Here is a 22,733-nt window from a genome sequence, read left to right on the forward strand (position 1 = left end):
AATGCGAACCATTCGATATCACAAAACATAGTTATAAAAAGTGGGTTTACCAAGATTTTACCTGGAAACTGAGCAGTCAACACAAAGACTCATAATACCGTAATTCGGACTCGGCCCTCAACTCGCTGACTTGGACTCGGACTTGACTCGGTGGTTAATTGAAAACGACTCGACTTGACTCGAGTCAAAACTATAAAAGTGAGATTGACCTGTGACCTGGTTACATCCCTGTTATAAATCCGAATATTTTCGGCTGACACAACGTCCAGGGGAATCGTCAGCAACTATTAGTGAACTGGAGTTCTGTACCTACAAGAAGCTCTTCAAGAATTGTTTATAATTAGATTGCGATAAATAATTTCATGCAATATTAATGTATAATTTTATCTCATTGATGTGATTTTTAAAGATATCAGTCGTTATTTTGATGATATTACAGAAATGACATGAAATGCTTAAAGAGCCTAGTCAGGCATATCCATTCGCTTCTATTATGATGATCTATGGGTATTTTGATGAGAATATTCTTGGATGAGCAGATCCAGAGCTCGGTGTTTGATGTTGTGTCGGTGTGAGTTTATTGAGTAGATTTATTTATTTCTGAGGTCAGTTTGGGCCACCGATCCCGAGACATCCTCCTGTAAGGAGGCCGAGAAATGGCGATTAGTGCCGTCGGAAGCAAAATGGAAATACGGACGCATTTCAGTGCAAGGGAAGGGGTTTACAAGCATTTACCGCAGACGGAATTTTGTCGCATGAATAGAGTTCCTTATTCTCCAATCACACCGGTATGTTTTAGAAATGATTAGCTGAAGTATATGTGAATTTTGCTGCTTATTTATTCCTTCTCAAATATGTCGTTCTAGAGCACAGTAAATGAATACAATATAATACAATTATATTTGCTGTACCAAGACGGTTCCCAGTGTCACACCGTCTGTGCAGTCAGTATAGAATATTTGGTGTTCATGAGATGATGATTGCATAGCCTGGCTATGCCAAAAGGAAGTGCCTGGATGCGTTGAACTTGTGCCTGCTAATGTTTGAGCAGTCATTTTACTGCTATAGTTTTATGACTTTGCAATATAATTTATTTGCATGTATATACTCTGTCTACATTCACATCTTTCGCAAATGATGGTGAGATTTTGAAGACATACATACCTGTATCCTGCTATCACTATCTTTAAGTTACCGTATATCAAAAGTATATCTAAATTTTAAGTAGGGAATGACCATGCATCCATGGAATTTGTGTCCAGGAGAAATGCAATCACATCTGTATTAATTAAATACTGATTGCTGAAAAGGTGCCGAAATTACAAAACAAAAATTTAGACTTGTGTGTAGGGTTTAATTCCAATTAGCAATTTGCGTAAAAATGATGCAATGTCATTGATTGATCTATTACATCACAATCAAATATTTTTAGATAAGGCTACTATTTGCTGTAGGCCTGTTGCGATACGATTCAGGTAAATGTGACTTGATGAAAATGTATGCGCAAAGACATTAAATAGGGTAGCCTATCATCAATCACAGGCATGCATTTGCACAAATTTTCATGTACATTTGAATAATAATGTATTGAAAAATGAAATAGAAATAAACCCAAATATTTTCGGCTGACAGTCGTTAGGGTCAACAATAGAGATTTGAAAAGAAAATTATGTATCAACAATCTTATCCCCTAATATGATACGATTATAGATAATTGAAGTTCTGTATCTCCAAGAGCCTGGCCAAACTTCTATGTATTTCTATCAATGCCTGCAGTGTGTACCAACGTTAAAATTCTTTTTGGCAGGGCCAACCAAGCAATGTAGCCCCCGTGAAAGCAAGCTTTGTTGACATCGTGCACGAAGGTGTGAAGATTACCAGGATCGTTTTTGTTGTCGGAAAAGATATATTTTATTATGACTATGAGGGAGTGCTACCTTCTCAGGTGAGAATGTAAAATTATAGCCAGAATCCAACCGATATTCAGTCGATGCAGATATAAATCCAATAACTAGCATCTTCACGGATAACCAGGATTTATTCAGCCGATATCCAAAAGATACGGCGTCTACCTCAGTAGTTCTTAACTGCCGGTCTGTGGCAAGTTTTCTTCCAGTCTGTCCAAAATGTAAGAAGTTGGACGCTTGTACGTTAATTAAAAAAGCTAAAACATTTTATATATAAATTGTGAATTGATTGAACAGTCTTGTGAGAATTTTTCTCTGTCGTGCCGAAATAGAGAGTTTATAGTCGGATTTGGGCGTACGTCACAATGTTGCGAGATTTGCACAAAACTGTTTAAAAGTAACTTACAACTTGTTCCGTACAAGTTAATTGCGAAAGCTACTGAGACTTTTAAACAATTTTCCTTAAATTCCTAATGTGAAATCAAGCGACACTTGGCAGCATAATGGACGCTACAGCAATCAGCGAAGTTGCATTACTTTCAAAGGATACCCATACCGAACAATCACAATACAGTTTCTGGCCTTCAACATGACTTCACGAGTTTCGCCATGCAAAAACTTCAGTAGAACCATGTATAAATATCTATCATATATTCAAAAAAGCAGCATTAAGTGAAGTATCCAACAGACATGGGGTAATCGTGATTAGTAATCGTAATCGATTACGACGATTACAGCATTTTCAAGTAATCGTAATCGCAATCGATTACATTCGAAAAAATTCCGAAGTAATCGTAATCGTAATCGACTACTTCCCATATCTAATCGATTTCTCTGTGAAAGAACGATTACTTTTTATTTGTACAAGAACTATGACATAAACTGAACATTCGTGATCGAGGAAAAGATGTTATACCAGTCGTGACAGCACAAGAGTCTGATTTTCAAACGCCACTGCTCAATGCTCATTATTACGTCAGAAGCAGCCTATTAGCTTTGCGCGTCATTGTGTAAGAAGTATCCACAGTAAATAGATATTCGATGTACCTACGTACGTCGTCCATTAGTCTGATAGTAAGAACACCCGCCGTGCTATATATCAGGTTATCAACGCGTTCCACATGCCACTACCTCGCAGCAGTATAATTTATCTCCGCTCCGCCTATAGTTTAAAATAGTAACTTATGTGTTGATGTTTGGTTATGCTTATGCCAGAGATATCTAGACTAGTCTAGATATATAGACTAATCTCAAGTTGAAGACTGAATTTCGTCAAGAAATTTAGTAATTGCAATACATTACTATTAATTTTTAATCCTCTCTCAGCCCGCGATGGTCAGATATACCTGTAGAGTTTACTTGTTTGAGGTAATCATGGTGTTTGTCGACTACCACAGACATTTACACCAGGCCGATTTGCATTTTCGATTCCGTATCTGCCGACTTGGAGCCTAGATAAACCTCCAACACTTAGGTAGGAATTCCGAAGTCGCCCTCGTTCAGACTCGAACCCGCAACCCATTGGTGTTGCATCCGTGGAATGTACCACTGCGCTATCTCGCCACACAATTACCTACCTGTAGAGCTGTGGCAACGTAATTCATAATTATGACCTGTGGTTTCTTGTTATAATTACTTTAGTGTATGTTCTTGATTCGTGACCTCCGGTTTGTTATGTCATCAAAAGATACTGTAGTGGCTCAAACGTAGCAGACTAAAAAAAAACTTTCGTGAGACGCATAAACAAATTGTCATGTCTTTATATCTGACTGCATGTCTAGCAACTCAAGTTGTACTATAGGGTCAGTGGCCACATTAACTACAACAGGACTTGAAAACATTTTCATCATGTCTAAAAAGCATTCATTCAATGCGGCCGTTGAACTCAACAATCAAGTCAAATAATCCATTGGTTTGCTGGTCCGATATCGTTGCAAAACGTGTTGTAACACCACCTGCACTTAATTAAGTCTGGTGATGAGCAGACTTAAATTTGAGTACCGATCCAGACGCATTTGAGTGTGAGCATACTTTTTGACGTGAGTTGAGTAACGAAATCGTTGCTGAGCAGAGAATCGCTACTCGACACCAAAGGAATTGGTCTTCGCCCTAAATTATAAACTACAGAATCCAAGCAAAGCAAGTGAAATTTTTGAATATCAATTTTTTTTGTTATAGATTCATTATTTTTGTTGGATTTTCCAACGTCAAGGGGAGCCGCAAGTTGGTTAGCTGAGAGTCACATGCGGCTCTCGGACCCGCGGTTGGCAATCATTGATCTAGAGAGGATTTTCAAGTTAATTAGATCTCTCGAAAATACTCTATAACTTATGATAGTTTACGAAATACTTTTTGATTCCCCTTCGAGCTCGCTCTCCACCATATTGGGAAATTTGGGGTGCGGCAGTTATGGCCCTGGCAAGAATGCAAATCGTCGGGCGCGATAAATTGACCTCTATGAAAATGGGCAATGGATGTATTATGACGTAACCAACAAATGACGCATCTTTTTTGAAGGGAGATCGTTATATCATTAGGCCTTTTCAGCGCAATCCATGTATTGTCTTCCAACATAGCTTCTAAGATGCAAAATAAATGTAATCGTGAGTAATCGTGATTACTTTTCCAATGTAATCGTAATCGTAATCGACTACTTCCTGATTTTGCTGTGATCGTAATCGTAATCGTAATCGCGTCATTCAGAAGTAATCGTAATCGCAATCGATTACATTCATGAAGTAATCACCCCATGTCTGGTATCCAATATTACAGTTGAGTTGCAAACATTTGCCGTAATTAATTCGAGGTTAAATTTTGATTTTTGATGGTTCATTCTGATTCTCAACCTTTCTGGCCTCGTGGGCTGATAAAACTTCAAAACAATTGTTGTGGACTGCCGATGAAACTTCGAAAATCAACATAACCCTAAATTTAATGACTAGATATGTGTTCAACTCAAATTTAACATTGGAAACTTCATTTATTTCTGCCTTGTATATTTATGCGTAGTTCTGTTGAATTTACTGCAAGGTGAAATGCACTAAGTCCAGTTAAGGGCCATGGACGTGAACATTGCGATTTTTTTGGTATATTTTGAAAGAAGTAGACTTAGCTGTTGAACTTCTTGCATTCTGGAATTGCTGTGTAAAATTCTAATATATTTGGTGGGACTGCAGAAATCTTGCCACAGAACGGCACTGGTCTGCAGACTGGCGGTTGAGAAACAGTAAATAATGCTACACTTTGAACTCTTTCATTGTCCATGTCACCTGAAACTGATCCTTGCTGCAATCGTTTCAATTTTTAAATGCACCATTGTTTTCAGCCTGTCGACTACTCCCAACCGTTGGACAGAAGAGTTTATAAAGGCGTTCTGCCCACCTGCCATGCGATCAACGAACACACCGCAACTCTTAAAAGTTTAAAGGTGGCCGTCGGATTTGCGGCTGGCCAAGTCCAAATTATCGACGTGGGAAGCCGGCAAAGTTTGCAGATTTTTAACGAAGAGGTAGGTTGAAGATGGGGTGGTTTTTCATTGATTGTCCCGATGGTTTCAAAAGTCAGAATCAGGCGATTTTTCTCTCGGATAGTTTTGGAATTTGCCATTCCATCTTAAGAACCTGAAGACAGATTTGTACAAACAGTAGTTCTAGCTCTAGTTGCGGATTTTGGAGATAGAGTAGCTCTAGGTCTAGTTGCGTATTAAAACAAAATTAGTTACCCTACAACTAGAAAACACATGCCGGTACTGTCGTTTTGCGTGAATCGCCAACCTTTCATCTTATCACAGCATAGCATAGAGGCCTGTTCAAAAACAATTTTTCTTTCCAATTTCACTGGCTACGTGATAAAATTATTATGTAGGCTAAAACAACGCTGCACACCAAATCTGGGTCAATTCCAACCACTAGAAGCGAGATTCTTGCAGTAGAAAATTATCTGTCTACCCTGATAAAATTGATAGGCAGTCAGTAGGGATGATGTACACCAAATTCGGCTCAATCCCAACCAGTAGAAGCGAAGTTATTGCAGTAGAAAAATTTCTAATCCCATGATTTTATCCTAAAATCTAATTCAGATCCAAATTTTTCTACTGCAATAACTTCATTTCTGGTGGTTGGAATTAACCAAATTTGGCGTGCATTGTCTCTACTATGTTATCGCCAGGAAAAATTTGACATTTTATTTTTTTATTTATTATGTGATAGATTCAAAACTTTCTAGTGCAAGAATCTCGCTTTCACTGGTTGGAATTGAGCCAAATTAAGCGTGCAGGGTTGTTTTAGCCAACATAATAATTTTTTCACGTAGCCTGTGAAATTGGAAACAAAAGATTGTTTTTGAACAGCCGTGAAGATATAGGCCTACACACCTGAAACTCCTCATTTATAGTCGTTCTATTAGGGCTGCAATGAATTGAAAAAATTGTTTCACACAATTTCTTTAAATTGTAGACTAAAGATTTCATGTTTAATAACATTCAGTCTACTTGCCTTATACTCCATGTAGACTTATATAATGTTAATTAATAACGCACATCGCCACATTCGTGCAGGAAATACAATACCGCTAAATCCTATGTTCAAAATTATGTTCATCGCTCACCAAGTTTGAAATGAAAATCTTATCAATGTAAATCTAATTTGAATGGAAATTTAATTGATTGGCTTGATTAGGTTGCTGTCGATTCCCAATTGGCAATTAAAATATCAGTTGACGGATTCAATTTTTCATCATCAGATTATTTTTGAAATTGTTCATAAGGCTTGTAGTTGCTTCGGGATTATCGAAGTCCTGCGTTTTCTGCATTGTTGGTGGTACTGGTATGTCAGAATACAATGTATGTTAAGTTCAACTCTCCTGTTCAAACAAGGCAGCGGTATGTTTCAGTGTGCTTTGAGCTGCTTAGTCAAACATTTGGTGGGTTTCGGGAATCTGCAGAATATGATGTAGCCCGCTGATGTAATTGGTGTTTCAACTTCACTAAATGGTAGCTTATATAGTTATTCGCATCGTTGAGGATGATATCAACCTTATTTTGTTATTTATACATGAATATTGAATCTATTCAATTCAGGCATGATCCCATGTAGGTTCATTACCTTAATTATATAGAAAAAGTCATCCAGTTGTGCACTCTCTGTTAGTAGGCCTAGTATTATGTCATTGATTTTGTAATGAATATTCATGGATATGCGATGCCCACTCATCTGTAGCCTACATATTATTACGAATTGAGTGCATTGAGGTGTCATTATTAACATTACAAGTTTGGATGGAAGTCTTAAGTAGACATATTGCTGTAACACCGGCCAAGACCCACAGCCATAATAGTACATCATTTAATTTTACAGCGTATGGTTGAAAAGACCGGGACCACTTGCGTACACTGGGTTCCGGGCACTGAAAGTCTCGTCATTTCATCTCATTCAAACGGAATTATGTATACCTATGATATTTCTCACAAAAACATGAATGTAGTTCCAGTGTATCATGATAAGGTCAGTGAATAGAAAGGAACCCTGCAGTGTTGTCCCTTGTATATCTGTATTCCGTGCCATGCTAGTTCTAGTGCTCAGTTTGTTTATGAATTTGGCTGACTTTTAGATGGTTCAATGATTATTCGTCAGTTAGTCGTTTGTTGGGTGAGAATTCCCATTTTTCTTGTGCAAGAGATAAACATTGACCTTCATCTTTGAAGGTCATAGGCACCACCTGTTTCGATAAGATGACGAACTTTATTGTGGTGTAGGCCTGGTTTCTTGTGATAAACATTGTAACACATCACTGAATCCAATCTCTCAGGACTCTGTTCTGTGTGTTTTTCAAGTGGTCCCACCGGTAATCATATTTATGGAACATTATGAACAAATTTTCTGTAACCGTTGAATAGGTTTGTTCAAAAAATACTTCAAATTTTACTGGATATTCAATAAACTTGTGAAAGAAAACGGTGCCCACCAACTTTGACTTTATTTCAACATGTGGAAGGCAAGCTATTTGAGTTGAAAAAAAATTTAAAAATATAAAATTTTCTACAGTTAGATTTGAGTCAAATTTTGTGTGTGTTAAACTAAATAACTTTATCGAACATCTGCAAAAAGTTGAAGAGAAAAGTTATTTTTGATCAACCCTACTGTATAATATTGTTTTTTTAGTCATAAATGTTATGTGGGATTAACGCATATTAGAGTGACAGCATTCTTGTCTGAATGGAACTATGGTGACTTTGAATTTCAATCTCTAGATCTAATATCTTCAGACTCTATAGTCTATGGGTATTTTACGTAATCGTATTACCTGAACAGTATGAACTGTTTTGTGGCTGCTTCTCAATTCAGCCATAATATAATGAATAAATGTGTATGATCAGCCCATGTAAGCATGGCTGTATGGCTCGTACGAAACTATGATTCATACATACTAATGAGAATTTTTGTCATTTAACATCTACTGCTCTAGTTAGGCTACCAGTATTGATTTTAGTGTTTGTCCTTGTTGAGATCAATGATTCATTTTTATTGAACATAGCTACATTATCATAGTCATGTTGTCGCAAACAAAAGTGGGGATTGTCCATTACTAGAATTTACATGCTCTGGTCGTGGGTGGTGATTGTCACAGCTACATGGCAGAGTATTTGTTCAACACTGATGAATGTTGATTTACCTGTTGGCTCCTTGTGGAAATAGATAGCATCTGTAATATTGGTCATAAGTGCGGCCGAGCAAAATTGAGAACATGAGAGATTTGAATCCGAACCAAGTATTAGATGTCCAGTATTCGAGTATCACCGCTAATGACGTCATAACAGTAGGTTGTTGTGTAAATTTCTAATATATATAGCCTGTACCTTTTATATGACAACAATAAATGCAATGCCAGTTCAACATCGCATGAAAGACCATTTTGTATTTTCTCGACCATACCTATTTCATTGCGCTTTGTGACAATGCTGGGGGTTGTTCACTCTATATGTCCTTTTCACTAACGTGAGTAACTTGGCACTACATGTTTCATATACTGTGATACAAGCAATCAAGGTTTGCATCTTAAACATTGAAAAATAGTATTGAAACTGTGGCAACTCTCGGTGATAAATTGATGCTTTGTGGCAAGGAGCGTATCCTTTCAGTAATTGAAACAATCCTCTGTCATTACTCGACTCGAATCATTAGAAATGATGTTCGATTCAGATTTGAGTTATGGAATCATTGTGCCCAGCGCGAGTCGTAAGCTATTTTGTCAATGCAATGATTTTCCTCGTCAGCCCAAAAAGGTTTCCGGCGACATTTCCGTATACACGCTGAAGAATCGAAATTACTCCACGCAAGCCGGGATCCCCCTCGGAGTCCTGAAGAACCCCCTTTATAAATGGGTCGTTACCCCCGACAGTTCGGCGATACACGAGTTTAAATTCTCTCCCGACGCCAGGACGATCGCCATTGTGTCACAGGTTTGTGGGAATGTGTATGTTCGGACTTGTACAAACTTACGATCTAGTTTGTTGACAGTCAACTAAGTAGCTGTTTTTTTAATCCTAGTTTTGTAATTCAAAAAGTGACTTATTCCAGTTCTAGCTGCGAATTTTATGAAACAATTGGACACCGAACAAATAGAAATCACATCTCGTGAATCGCGATACCGGTGTGCTGAGTGATTTTCTTGCAGTCGTTGATAGCTCACAGTCATCACTAAGGGCAAGTTTTTGCAACTTCCGGCAGCTTCCTAAATACTCGGAAGTTACGTAGTGTGGTGTTTGCAGGGATCCTATTGTGCAACTTTTCTCCATTTTTTCAGACAAATTTTTTTCGACTTTATCGACATTTCATGCAACTTTTTTCGATTATTCATGTCAATGTTTGCACGATTTTTTCGATTTTCCATACATCCAACTTTTTATTGGGAATAATTGGGCACTATATGTGAATAGATCGCTTGATTATTTCACTGTCGTTTAAATCTGCGGACCTTTCTGATTTGACGTACATTCAGGCTGGACCTCCGAAAATTATATTTTCACTGGGTCAATTTTTTCAGGCCATTGATTATGTTGAAGTCGCCAACACTGAGTTTTGCTACGGTGCCTTGGATACGGATCAATTTGAGTACCTTATACCTTCATAATTTCAAGGAACTTGTCCATAAATGCAATTTTGTAGTGTAACCATTGTGAAAAATAAATGCAAATTTTTACTGCAACTTTTGTGAAAAATAAGTGTAAGTGTCGTTGGATTTGACTGCAACAAAAACTTGCGCTAGTCAATACTACTAAATGTGACTTAGCCAGGGGCTGGGTTTTGGGTATTGACTCCGCATCCATCCTTTTGAAATGCCGATTCTATTTCGAATATGCGGTAAGATTCCGATTTAATGAAAATGAATGTGTTGCTTTGGAATAGAACGTAATAAGTTGTGTTTTAGTTGGATTTAGATTTTTAAAGGTTGTTAGTTCTAGTTCTATTTATAGTCTGAGTTTTGAAAAGTGAGTAGTAGTTCTTGTTGCAGTCACGCATTTTCAAAATCAAGTTGCTTGCAGTTTTGACGTGTCTTGGAAATCGCCATTTGCGTTTGCAATCGTGTAGAAATGCACGTCTTTACATATCAGCTTCTACTCTAGCGTTGATACCAACCTCCTCTGAATTAGAGGTCGGCCGATTATCGCCCTGGCCGATTATCGAGGCCGATATTTGGAACTTTCCCGATTATCGATATCAGCCTGTGGAGGCCGATATTTTATAAATAAAAAATATTGGAAATTCAATACTCCAGGTTCTCAATCTCAAGAAATCCACGACTCAAAGGGCGACATGTGACAGATTTAACCTTGCAGGACTAATTTAACTGCGTGAGCACGCAGAGAAACTACGCTTCCTGCATTACAATCTAGCTCTACTGGACTGATCTGCAATTCTGTATCATGTTTTGCTTTTTGGGTTATCCCAAATCTCAATGAATGTGCACAATTAAGCAATAGTTCTTTTTAATCTCAGTTTTCTCGTTTTTTTGTTCAGCTTTCTGTGTCATGTACAAGTGCCATCTTGCCTAATATATAATATTTTGGCCGAAATGGTTCTCTGCTTCCTCCATATTAATATCGGCCCGTGATATCGGTTATTGTCCTTGTGAGTATGGCGATAATCGGTATGGGCCTGCAAAATTCGATATCGGTTGACCTCTACTCTGAATATTCTTTACAGGATGGGTACATGCGGTTAATCGATTACGTGACGCTGGAACATAAAGGCGCCATGAAGAGTTATTTCGGCGGACTGCTGTGCTGTTGCTGGAGTCCGGACGGGCGTTATATTGTCACTGGCGGCGAGGATGACCTGGTCACGGTGTGGTCGTTTTACGGCCGATTTGTGGTGGCTAGAGGATATGGACATCGGTCTTGGATTAGCCATGTAGCTTTTGACCCGTTTTTATGCCTCGTGCCCGAGGAAGACGAGGTTTTGCGTTGGTACGGAAGCGATTCACCAGCTTTAACGCGTAATAGCATTAGGGGTAGGAGTTTAAATCGTAATTATTTTAAATACGAGACTGCCGCCGATTTTAAATCGACCGAAACTACGTCTGTTAACGCGAAATCTCCGGTGGCGAAATTACAGAACCTATCGCGTAGAGACCGTACCGACAGCACCGTGTCTAAAACTTCGAAGATAAGCGTGGCGGAGTCGATAGACGCCAGACCAAGGGTGTCATATAGGTTCGGGTCTGCGGGGCAGGACGCGCAGTTGTGCTTGTGGGAGTTGACTGACGATGTGTTGTTTCCGAGACGCAGAACGACGTCGATGTTGCGCAGCTATGGATGCGCGCATTTTGTTAGGACCGAGGCTTCTCCGGTTAAAATTGCGAACGGTAAAAGAGACAGTTCTTATTCGGACTCGGGCAGTTTGGGGTTGAACGAGTCTCAGACTGTGAATGGGAAAGGGAAGCACGGGACGTCCAACGGGTCTCCGGGCAGCGGGAAGGAATCAAGTCATTCGATAACGAGAGGCTTCACGTTTTTTTCAAAGAGTTCGTCCAAGGACAGCACCAGTATGACGGAAGGTATGGCCCAGCAGTGCTCAGTAGGGTTGTTCAAAAGTAACTTTATTTTTCCCGATTCTGGGGATTCTCTGATTGAATTGTTAGGTTGCCTACATAAATCTGCTCACCAAGTTTAGCTCGATTTCAACTGGTAGATGTGAACGAGTTAGTAGTTCGAAAATTTTGAATTCAATATAAAATATTAAACAACTTTTCAGATGTTGCTGTCAACCCCATGAGATTGTTAAATTGGCTGAAACAACGACGCTTAACAATTTTTGCTCACTTCCAACCGGTAGATAAGCGAAGTTATTGCAGTTGAAAATTGTGGATTCGCAAAAATACCCTGAACGGTGGGTAGTCGCAAAATTCTAAATGAAAACTCAAATAACTTCGCTTGTATGGGTTGGAATTGCGTCAAATTTGTTTGGCTTCGTTTTTGTAGAAAACTCACACAATTTCATGGGGTTGACAGTGAAATTTGAAATTTTTTTTTTAAATTTTTATAATAATAGGAAAATTTTCAAATTCCTGTGCGTTCAAATCTACCAGTTTTAATTGAGCCAAATTTGGTGTGCAGCGTTTTTGTAGTATACCTAACAATTTATTCAATAAATCGCTATAATCTGGAAAAAAGTTATTTTTGCACAACCCTAGTGTTCAGTAACAAAGCACTCAAATAGTGTTCCTCTACTTCTAGTACTTGAGTGATTCCAATTTTGCGCTACTTTCACTTTGTAATATTTTGTGATTTACCTAATCTTTGATAGTTACAGTTTGTCAAGCGGAAGTAGTACATTATTCCAACTAGAGAGAGAAAATTAGGGGACATTTTTGTGGAGTATCGACAATATTTTGATTTTCACAAAACTTGAGTAGAGTCCATAATTTACAATAGTAGATGTAGAGCCATCAGCCATCCATTTATATTTCTACTTGAAGTTGTTTTGGTTGCTTCTAAAAGCACTTTTGTTAAGCAAGTTCGCAACTTGATCAGTGAATCCGGCAAAAAAAAGTTATTTTTGAACAACCGTACTGTGGAGCTTATCGTGCGTTTGGCAATTTCAGGAAAATTCGCAACGTTGGCGATCGGCGAAAGTCCCTCCAAAAAGGATCAAGCCAAGTCGCACAAGCGCAATTTGAGCATGCCCTATTTCGGTACCAAGAACGGAAGTAAAAGTCAGTCCACTGTGAACGGGGTATCGCGGACGGAACATAGTAAAGAGTCCAAGGTCGCTATAGGTCGTAAACCGTACTCTAAAGACCATGAGTGTTCATTGGTAGAATTCCTATCATTTTGTTGAGAAACTCAGATTCGCGTTTTCCCTCTCAAAGTGCCTTTTTTGTTGTCTAGCTCAGTGATTCTCTCACCTTTTTCATCTCACAGACCGCTAAAACTGCAAAACAAATATTCCAACCGGTGAATCTTCAAAAACCAAAATCATCAACTTTAGTTGACCAAAGGAGAAAATATCTGCGATACCAGCTTATACTTTATCCCACCTTAGATTTATGTTCGGTCAAACAGAGATGCTAAGACCGTAAGCTGAATATGGTACGAATATCATCAAACCTAAGCTTGAAACCGGACTAGAAACTATATTGTCTCATTGTAAAGTTGAGAGATTCCTTTATTTCAACACGGGTTTGGAATGCTTTGTTTTTCTGATTGGAACTGTCTCGGTCCTCATCCCGCTGAAGCATTTTCACTAAGCTCGCGTACCACCTCGTTATATCGGAACGAGTTTACTAGCTCGAAAGTGCTGAAGACCACTGGTTCTTCCCCTATCACAAGTTTATTATTACCGAGATCAGTTTGGCACAAATGATTTGTGCGAAGGCAAGATTTAGTAGGCTGATTTAGAATGAAATCTTTTGAAATTGTGACAAGGCTTGATGAAAAATCAGGCAATTTTTCTGGGAATTCATATATTTAAAAAAAAAAAGTTATCATTGCAGTTGTCATAAAATAAGCTTTGAGAGCTTTTGGAAGTATATGGATCTCTCGTGGCTTGCCCTGCGGTTGCATGATGGTGGCCATCGCTGCACTTCTGATTAATTTCAACCGCAAGCCGTAATTGAGGGCGAGCAATCGAACATACTGCATGGTTTAGGTCATTAGATCATTACCTACACTGAAGATACCCAGTTAATGGAAGGGGGACATGACGCTTCCCTGCCTCTCTTGTACAATCTAGTTTTGGTAGGCCCAGCGTTACTTGGATACAAAGCAATTACAAATCTACATATTTTTTCAGTTCAGAAATTTATAGGCTCTCTGACTTCTGACGTTACTCACCTACCACTTGAGATGCTCCCGCCTACCACAGTTTGGTAACCAAACACAGAAGTTGTTATTTGTTCTCTTTTCTTCTGCAGCCCGCACTCACACTCGGAACAAACTTATGTCCACGACTCGACGAAACTGCGATGCTAGAACCACTCGTATGCAAACTCATATCACAGGTTTGTACTAAGTTGTGTTAGAAGACACCCTTGGACGTACTGAACTTCAGTATGTAATTTAAAATATATATTGATATTGAAATAAACCGAATATGTTCAACTGACACTCGTCAGGGGTAATTGGACAACTAGCAACTAGCAGAGAATTAAAAAGGAGTTTGTATATTCAGTGATAGGTCTGTTGATATGCAAAGTTCTTTTCAATTCATTACTAGTTGCTGACAATTACCCCTGACGAGTGTCATTTGAAAATATAGGAGGTTATTTCAATATGAATGCATTTTTTAATTACTTACTGAATTCGATTTATAGATCCAGGGTTAGGTATTTTCCAACTGCATTCACAAAAAAGTTGATGAACTGTAGCCTACATATCACCATTCGTATTGCGATGCTGTTGATCAATAATCCAATTTGAAACAGTCAGAACATACTACGTCAGATTGGTCATGTGGTCAATTAGTTTTGTAGTTCATTTTCATCATAGGATAAAAAGTAAAAGTGAACTCGTTCTTAATTAGACACGACTTCGCATGACGAGACCTAGTTTAGGCTATAACATGAAAGCATATGTATGAACAGTAGGGTCGTCCATAATTTGGAAAATCTCACAAATGCTGCGTATCCATGTCTCATTCTATAGATTATTGATAAAAAACGTCAATGAGCCTGCAATAAGCTCACAGGAAAGTCGTTAAGATTTGTCTAAATGCGTTTGAAAGTAGCTGCTGTAGAGTGGGCGTGCCAGCGACCATAGAACGGCGAGAAGACTAGTAATCACGAAATCACGGCTCATAATTGGTTAATCAGTTATGCTTGAATGATCGCGACCGCAGCAACTTGCTGATTACGTTCTTCTACTCATTAAAGAAGTTTGCTAACGGCGCTGTAAGGGCATTGTAGGTTGGTGATTTAACAATAATATGTGACACCTGGTGATTTAATGTTTTAGTTAGAAAGTCTGTTACGATAGGTTTATAGCAGCAATAGCCTATTGCAGACATGGCAGAGGTGTAACAGCGAATGATTATGAACTTGTAGAACTGAGTATAAATCCGAGAAGCATCTAGTTCTAGTCTGATATGCTTGCGATTACGCCGAGTCGTCCTGTTTCCCTGGGTTCGGGTAACGTATTAGCCATCGCCAAACTGGTGCAGCACAACATGTGAGATGGATGCTGCGGGGCACAATCCTGTATGCTTATAAGATGATATGTGGACCAACCAGGTAGCTTACGTTGGAACTCTGAAGAAGTGTAACTACCGCATCGATTAAATGCAGTTATATATCCATGTCTGGTTTGATTCAAACATTAGTCGTGATGCAGCCAGTGATGATCTATGATTCATTTGGGACAGGCTAAGCTCTACAAGCAAACTGTAGTTTTGCTGACCCTACCAGCATAGCCTGTGCATACCTTTAGATCTCTTTCTGTGGTATGATTGAGGACTTTGACAGCACTTACGGGTGGATTCATTATGCTGTAAGAATCGGACAGGTGCCACGCATAAACGGACGATTCAGCCCATCTTTAGAGCATTCAAGACCTAAATTATATACCACGACCAGATCCTAATAAGATCAACAAAGTATCATTACTGTTAAGATTTATATTTGTAATCAATGATGGTACATCCCTTCTGAAACTAGAAATTCGTACGCTACTTGCATAAGTGCCATTGCAATGTTTCTTTGTGTGTTTCAGTGCTTTCCCTCGATGAAAGCAAGCTACACAGACTACAACTGTTACCTTCACAATAAGCCAGTCATGTTTCAAACGTTTTTGTGAAGCAGCTGTCTTTTGTTCGTTATGTAATATGTTACTAAACATATCCCGAATCAATCTCAAATCATCATCTGCGGACCAACCTACAATGCGCTTACAGATTCACCGCCGTTAGCAGACTCCTCGAACAGCTGATCAGCAAGCCGCCACCGTCGTAATCATTCAGGCATAGCCACTTACCCAATCAAGCGCCGTGGTTTCTAATTACTAGTCTTTTCGCCGTTCTATGGTAGCTGGTACGACCACTCTGTAGCAGCCACTTTCAAACACATTTAGACAAATCTTAACGACTTTCCTGTGAGCTTATTGCAGACTCATCGACGTTTTTTATCAATAATCTATAGAATGAGACATGGATACGCAGGATTTGTGAGACTTTCCACATTATGGACAACCCTAATGAACAGGCAGACAAGTTTATGTAATTGTTGGGCTGTAGACAACATCAATGTTATAACAGACTTGAATAACTAGATTATTGTAGTTATTTAATTGAAGCGAAATGCTGGTAATCTAATTTTTTTTAAATGTTTCTTTGCTTTAATTCTAATTTTAATGTAATTTGTAAAATATTCTTTGCTCTGATTCTATTTTTGATCGAACTTGTGAAATGTTTCTATGATCTCATTCTAGATCTGATGTGATTTGTGGTTTTTCTGAACATTCTGTAGGGGAACTTTATAGCCTAGTGAGAAACCAGCCAAGCTTGCTGTCACACGACAATGCATTCTGACATGATATGAACTGAAGTCAATTTAATTTCCAAGTTTTTCGCAAATTTGGTAATTCTGATTCTAATCTAAAAAACTGTGGAGCTATAATTCTAATTCTCGTCTAATTTGAAAAAAAACTGTCTCGGCTATAATTCTTATTCTAATTTAATTAAAAAATAACTGTTTAGCTATAATTCCTTTTCTAGTTTAATTTGGAAAAACAACTAGTTATACTTCTAATTCTTATCTAATTTGAATTATAATTTGGAAAAAATGGTGTAGATATTATTATAATTCTAGTGCCCAAATCTGCTTACAATAGCCTTACGGTTTGTCTCAATTAGGGTCGTCTGACGTGGATAAGCTTCCAGAGGGACAGTATCATGACCGCCGGCCAAGACGGCTGTATTCAGACGTGGGCGCGACCTCACAAGTCTGAGGTGAGTCTTTTTACGAATGCATGATGTCGATAGTTAACGCAGGTATGTCCTAATTCGGGGTGGGTGAAATGAGTCATTGATTGGAAATGGGCTTCAATAGATCTTCATGCTGTATGATTCAATGCAGGGGTGTTGAACATTTTTGCTATTTACGGCAGCATTTCAATCACATATATGTATGTATAGCGTACGACCGCATTCCAGCAGGCGGACGTAATGGCACATATGGACGCCTATATCCACGGTGTCAAATTCACGACTGGGAGATTTCGGACATTCCTTGTGTGGTGTTCTGCGTCGATAATATCGGTAATTGCGCACATCAAATATTTATCCTTAGCTCGCGCGACCCGATATACCGGCACAGCTAATGTTGTCTGTGAAAATTTGGAGTACAAAATTAATGATGCTGCGTCTTCGGATTGGTACTAATCACTTTGTTGCAAGTAGTTTTTCCTAGACCTCCCATCAGGATTGTCGTACTAGTCAAAATATAGATTGGAATCGCCCAAACTTACCAGAAAAACCTTTCTTTGTGAGACGCACAACGTCGCACACGATACCAAACTGTTGTTTCCGGATGGGACGCACCATTTTGCTCTGTGTTTCCCGTTTGAAGAGCTTCTTGGAGGTTTCCCGTTTGTACTACGAGGCTCGGATTGCAAATATGACGCTATATTAAAAACGTTGAAGCCTGAATCGTTTTTGCTGAATTGACTTATATGTCAAGAATTTGTGATTCAATTTGTTAATTCAAATTGCATATTGACGGCTGCCAACGTGTGCTAATTCAATTATGTGTTGACGACCTCATAAATATTGTTCTTCGGCCGAAGGTTGGACACCCCTGTTCTAATGGAAGCAAGTCTTTCGAATATCGAATGAATATGAACAAATCAACAGTAATAATGACATTCTGGGTACTTGAGTGTTTTGTTTTCGGGCACTGCAGTCGGTGATTAACCGTGATCACTGACCAGTTAAGTCGATTTGTTCAAGGAAATGGAGTTCTCTGAAGTCGCATTCAACTCAGTTGTTGAAATGGTGTAACTCAAATTTGGAATGGTTTACTTTCCTATCGCCCCCGTGGCGAATAAATATTTTTAAGCTCCAGTAATATCTACATCTGCAGAAACACTGTTTGATGCTGTGTATGTAGCTCATGAGTCGGTGTATATGTCGCAAAACATCAAGGACGAATAAACTACGTCCTTTCCTTTCCATTACACTGTTCCTCATCCATTTTATTTACTCTTCGAATCGTTAACGTGAATCTTTCTCGCCAGGGTTCGGCGCCAGTCACCGCCCACCGCAAGGACCTGCCCCGACAATCGGTCAACTCGCCCACGCCCTCTCCCAAACTGTCGCCGGTCAAGGGCCCTCCCGGCACGCAGGTCCGTTGATCGGCTGTTGGGCCGAAATTTGCAACGACCGTCAACACTTGTGAGGTGCAATAGAACCGTTTATCGACGCGTTTTCTTCCGTTACTGTTTGCAATTGTTTGTGTCGTAATTTCGAATCCTTTTACTAATACCTATTTCCAAGAGTCGCCTTTGCCCGTAGTTTGGTGTTTGGGTATGGTTTACTAGCCTACGGTAGATGCGAAACATGTGACTGGACGATTGGGCCATCAGATATGACCAGGGACTAGCAATTTCTGATGGCTTTGGAACAGGGTTGTAATGACTCGAGTCACGATTTTCTGATGACTCGAGTCATTTTCACAAAATATGGAAATGACTCGACTTGGACTCGAGTCATTGCGCATGATTCGAACCAAGTCATATGACTCGAGACTCAGACGACCAAGACCTACATTCCATTGTAATTTCAAAGAATAGTATGGTAACCATACTGTGGGATTTCGTCTATTGGTACTGGAACTTGAAAATGCGACCATAAACTGATCAAAGTGAATAAGATTATTACATTATAAATGCGAATCATTCGATATCACCAAATAGAGTTATAAAAAGTGGCTTTAACAAGACTTTTAACTGGAAACTGAGCAGTGAACACGATGACTTGGACTTGTACTCAAGTCGTAATACCACAACTCGGACTCGACCCTCTGCTCGCTGACTTAGCCACAGACTTGACTCGGTGGGGAATTGAAAATGACTCGACTTGACTCGAGTCAAAACTATAAAAGTGAGATTGACTTCTGACTCGGAGCCTTGAGACTTGGTTACAACCCTGCTTTGTAAGCAGAAATGGTGATATTATTATATTGTTAGGTTGCCTAAAAACGCTACAGGCCGAATTTGACTTGATTCCAACTGGTACATGTGAACGCAGAGGAGTTTCAAAACTTTGTATGTATTACTGCTGACGATTACCCCTGGCGAGTGTCAGCCGAAAATATTCGGGTTCATTTCAATATGATTATACTCCTCAACTGTATATTAAAGTTCAGCACCTCCGAGAAGCTATTAAAGTTATTTTGCTGTAATGTTAGAATTATTAATGAAAAACTCAAATGACTTTGCTTCTACGTGTTGGAATTACGTCAAATTTGTTTGCATTGTTTTTGTAGACAACTTAACTATTTCATGGGGTTGATTGTAAAATCTGAAGAAATTTCCATAATCTTTTATAATATATATTCAAAATATTCAAACTCCTGTGCGTTCACATCTACCAGTTGGAGTCGAGCCGAAGTTTGTGTGCAGCGTGTTTTGGGCAACCTAACAATTTAATCAGTGAATCCACGGAATCCAGGAAAAAAAAGCTATTTTTGAACAACCCTAGCGTGCAGTCACTTTCGCGCGTCTGCCCGTAGGTCAGTAATCTATACTTCGGCGCTTGTTGAAGATCTGTTTTTTCTATTTTGTTACGAATGCTATGATGCGAGGGACTTATCTGTTAAACGCGAATATATTATATAATGACACTGTTTCTTTCGTTTTAAAGCTTTCTCTTTACAACTCTATATCGTAATTGATCGGGTGATTCTAACTACCCAGGTTCAACCGCTTTACAAATGTTAACAACAGGATGTATGGCTTGATTTCTGCGATCCACTTTCTTAGATGCGTATTCAACAGTTACCATGCCATTTCCTACGACTGCTGCATGGGATCGTTAGCCTTACCAGTATTTGAAACTAGAGACCTTCGCCGATAGCCCCGACATACTCAGATTATATTCAAAAGATATGGCATCTAGATCTTAGGCGTACTTCCAAAACTTAAGGCATTTAATTGAGCAGCTTTACAGCCTTTGTTATACTTGGGCATGAAATAAACTAGAAAGGCTACGTTTGGACACCTGTAATGTTAAGATATGTAGAATTAGATCACTATTCCCAGTGTAGGAGTCGCAGATTGTAGTTCGGCCTCTCTACTACCGTACTGTGAAGTCACGAAATTAGCCGAGATTTTTTACCTCTAACGTCTGATGTCGATTATTTCCTGTGAAGTGTGATAATCGGTCTGGCTCTAGTTGAAACGCACATTGGTAAATTACGATTGACATTGAATGGACAAACAATACGTTACTCTTCAAAGAGTTCAAAAATCAGTATCACGCCATCCATATTAGCGCAAGCCAGTTAATGATCGTTAATAATATCTGCTCAAATGCTCTGACTGGTTGAGCAAAACTCCCCCCTTATTATAACGGACTACATCCCTCTTCAAGTGTGAACCATTTCTATATGTACATGTCAGCGTTTGCGACAGTCCTGGTAATGTGTCAGTGAATACAGCCAAGGATATTTAAAGTGTATTCTCGCCGGAACTAAATTTTAGATGGTCTGTTAGTTCTGATGTGGATTTGTCTGTGATTACATAATGTAACAGGATCGAAGATTATTATATCACTGAACAATATCTCCTGCCCATGACATACGTGGTCATTGTCACAAACATTTCTACATTGCATGTCACGCTCTTGCGTGGCCGTACATTTCGTGGTCACTGCGCCAGGGATTTTGATTTTCCACTCTTTTTTAATTCAACAAGTGGGACCATACTTTCGTCATCTTAACTCTGTTTCACCATGCACTTTACGTTGAAAGTTCATACCTCATAGGTCTGACGAACGGCTTGCACTAACTGTGCTAGCATGCGATGTGCTATTTGACTTGTGGGTTATGTTTGTATTGCATAGCGACTGCGGCCACATTATTGAACTTGAATTGGCATTTGTAGGATCATCCTAGAACAACAGCCTGGTGCGCTTTCTAATATCATGTTAGGCTGCATGGCTGAGAACGAATGAAATGCGAATGACATAGCGTGATCTTTTTTTGTGTTACGAAATTCTTGTTGAGAAAATATATTATATCTGTGGAGTCAAGCATCCGTGCGGGAATATCTGAGCGGCTGGGGTGAGATGAGATTTAAACAATTTGAAAAAGATTTGCTTTTCCGAGCTAGATTAGAATTGGAATTATAGCTATTTTTTCAAATTAAGTTACGGTTAGAAAGAACTATACGAAAGTCAAGTTCAGGTCATATAAAATAGTTCATTCTCATCAGCACGAGGATGGCTAATGTCTGCACGCCAAGTTCTTTTTTCTAGGAAAATTAACGTAGATTTCAAATTACAGCATGGAGATACCCTTCACGAATTAGATTAGAATTAGATTACCGGTGTTTTGCTTTAATTCGACAATTAGAACTAGACTAGATTAGAATTATCTATAGTTACCCCAGACTGGGTGAGCTAGGCAGCCCCTTGGTATATGGAGTCTGGACCACGACCGAAAATTATTAAGACGACTAGCGTGGAATTTTGGCGCTGGATCAGATTTCATAGACAGAGTCGCGTGTGGCAGAACAGCAACACGGCGGTTTGAGAGTTGGCCCGGGCAGTTTCACGGATTTAATCATTCTTGTGTTTGCTGCCTTTATGCTGTTGCATGTGGATGATGTGAAGTAGTCGAAATCTATACGCAAGACGGATCATATTCCACAAGGCTATGGCTCGGTGTAAGGTAAGTCATTGGAATCCCTATATTCTGGATGACCGAGCCGCGCAAAAACGTCGTATCTCTGACTGCCGGGCTGCCGAGAGAAACGGAAAGGAGGTGTGTCAATGATCAGTTCAAAAACCAGAATGTATATTTAGAGTTCTTAGGGCTTGTTAGATGCTGGACTGACTGACAACTCAATTGAACGACAGTCGAGTGCGTGTCAGTGACAAATACCTATAACAGTTAGAGTTCAGGGTTGAGCTCGATTAAGGTTAGTCTACCATACGTCCTCTTTTAGGAAGATTTGACCTCTTTTTTCAAAGTGTCCTCGGAGGACGCCCGAAGTCCTCTTTTTTGATAATTTTGGTTAAATATAGGGTAATATTCGACTGAGAAACATAAAATCAGCACTGTAGTAACACTAGGGTTGGTATATTTTGGAAATGGGAAAAGAGGACACTTTTTAAG

General features: G+C 39.1%; 1 protein-coding gene and 1 long non-coding RNA gene across 2 annotated transcripts in view; one reads left to right on the forward strand and one right to left on the reverse strand.

Moving 5' to 3' along the window:
- LOC145440140 (uncharacterized) overlaps positions 1-22,733 on the reverse strand; it is a 122,383-nt gene that overhangs the window by 34,760 nt on the left and 64,890 nt on the right. The window lies entirely within an intron of this gene.
- LOC145440333 (WD repeat-containing protein 20-like) lies at positions 514-21,639 on the forward strand. Its single transcript, XM_080317901.1, has 10 exons — positions 514-788; positions 1,808-1,945; positions 5,233-5,415; positions 7,262-7,408; positions 9,178-9,363; positions 11,108-11,960; positions 13,008-13,171; positions 14,319-14,405; positions 17,249-17,344; positions 18,631-21,639. Exons 1-10 carry the CDS (start codon positions 657-659, stop codon positions 18,745-18,747), a joined length of 2,103 nt encoding a protein of 700 aa, XP_080174027.1. The 5' UTR covers positions 514-656; the 3' UTR covers positions 18,748-21,639.

Source organism: Botryllus schlosseri, chromosome 6 (genome assembly GCF_051294905.1).
Source record: "Botryllus schlosseri isolate E-star chromosome 6, Bs_hap1, whole genome shotgun sequence".
NCBI classification, from domain to species: domain Eukaryota; kingdom Metazoa; phylum Chordata; class Ascidiacea; order Stolidobranchia; family Styelidae; genus Botryllus; species Botryllus schlosseri.

Bases quoted from the DNA above. Each gene is read 5' to 3' on its own strand.
- LOC145440333 (XM_080317901.1), top strand. From the start codon at position 657: ATGGCGATTAGTGCCGTCGGAAGCAAAATGGAAATACGGACGCATTTC. The intron at 11,961-13,007 runs GTATGGCCCAGC...TGGCAATTTCAG, and splicing joins CAGCACCAGTATGACGGAAG to GAAAATTCGCAACGTTGGCG. The intron at 17,345-18,630 runs GTGAGTCTTTTT...CTTTCTCGCCAG, and splicing joins CGCGACCTCACAAGTCTGAG to GGTTCGGCGCCAGTCACCGC.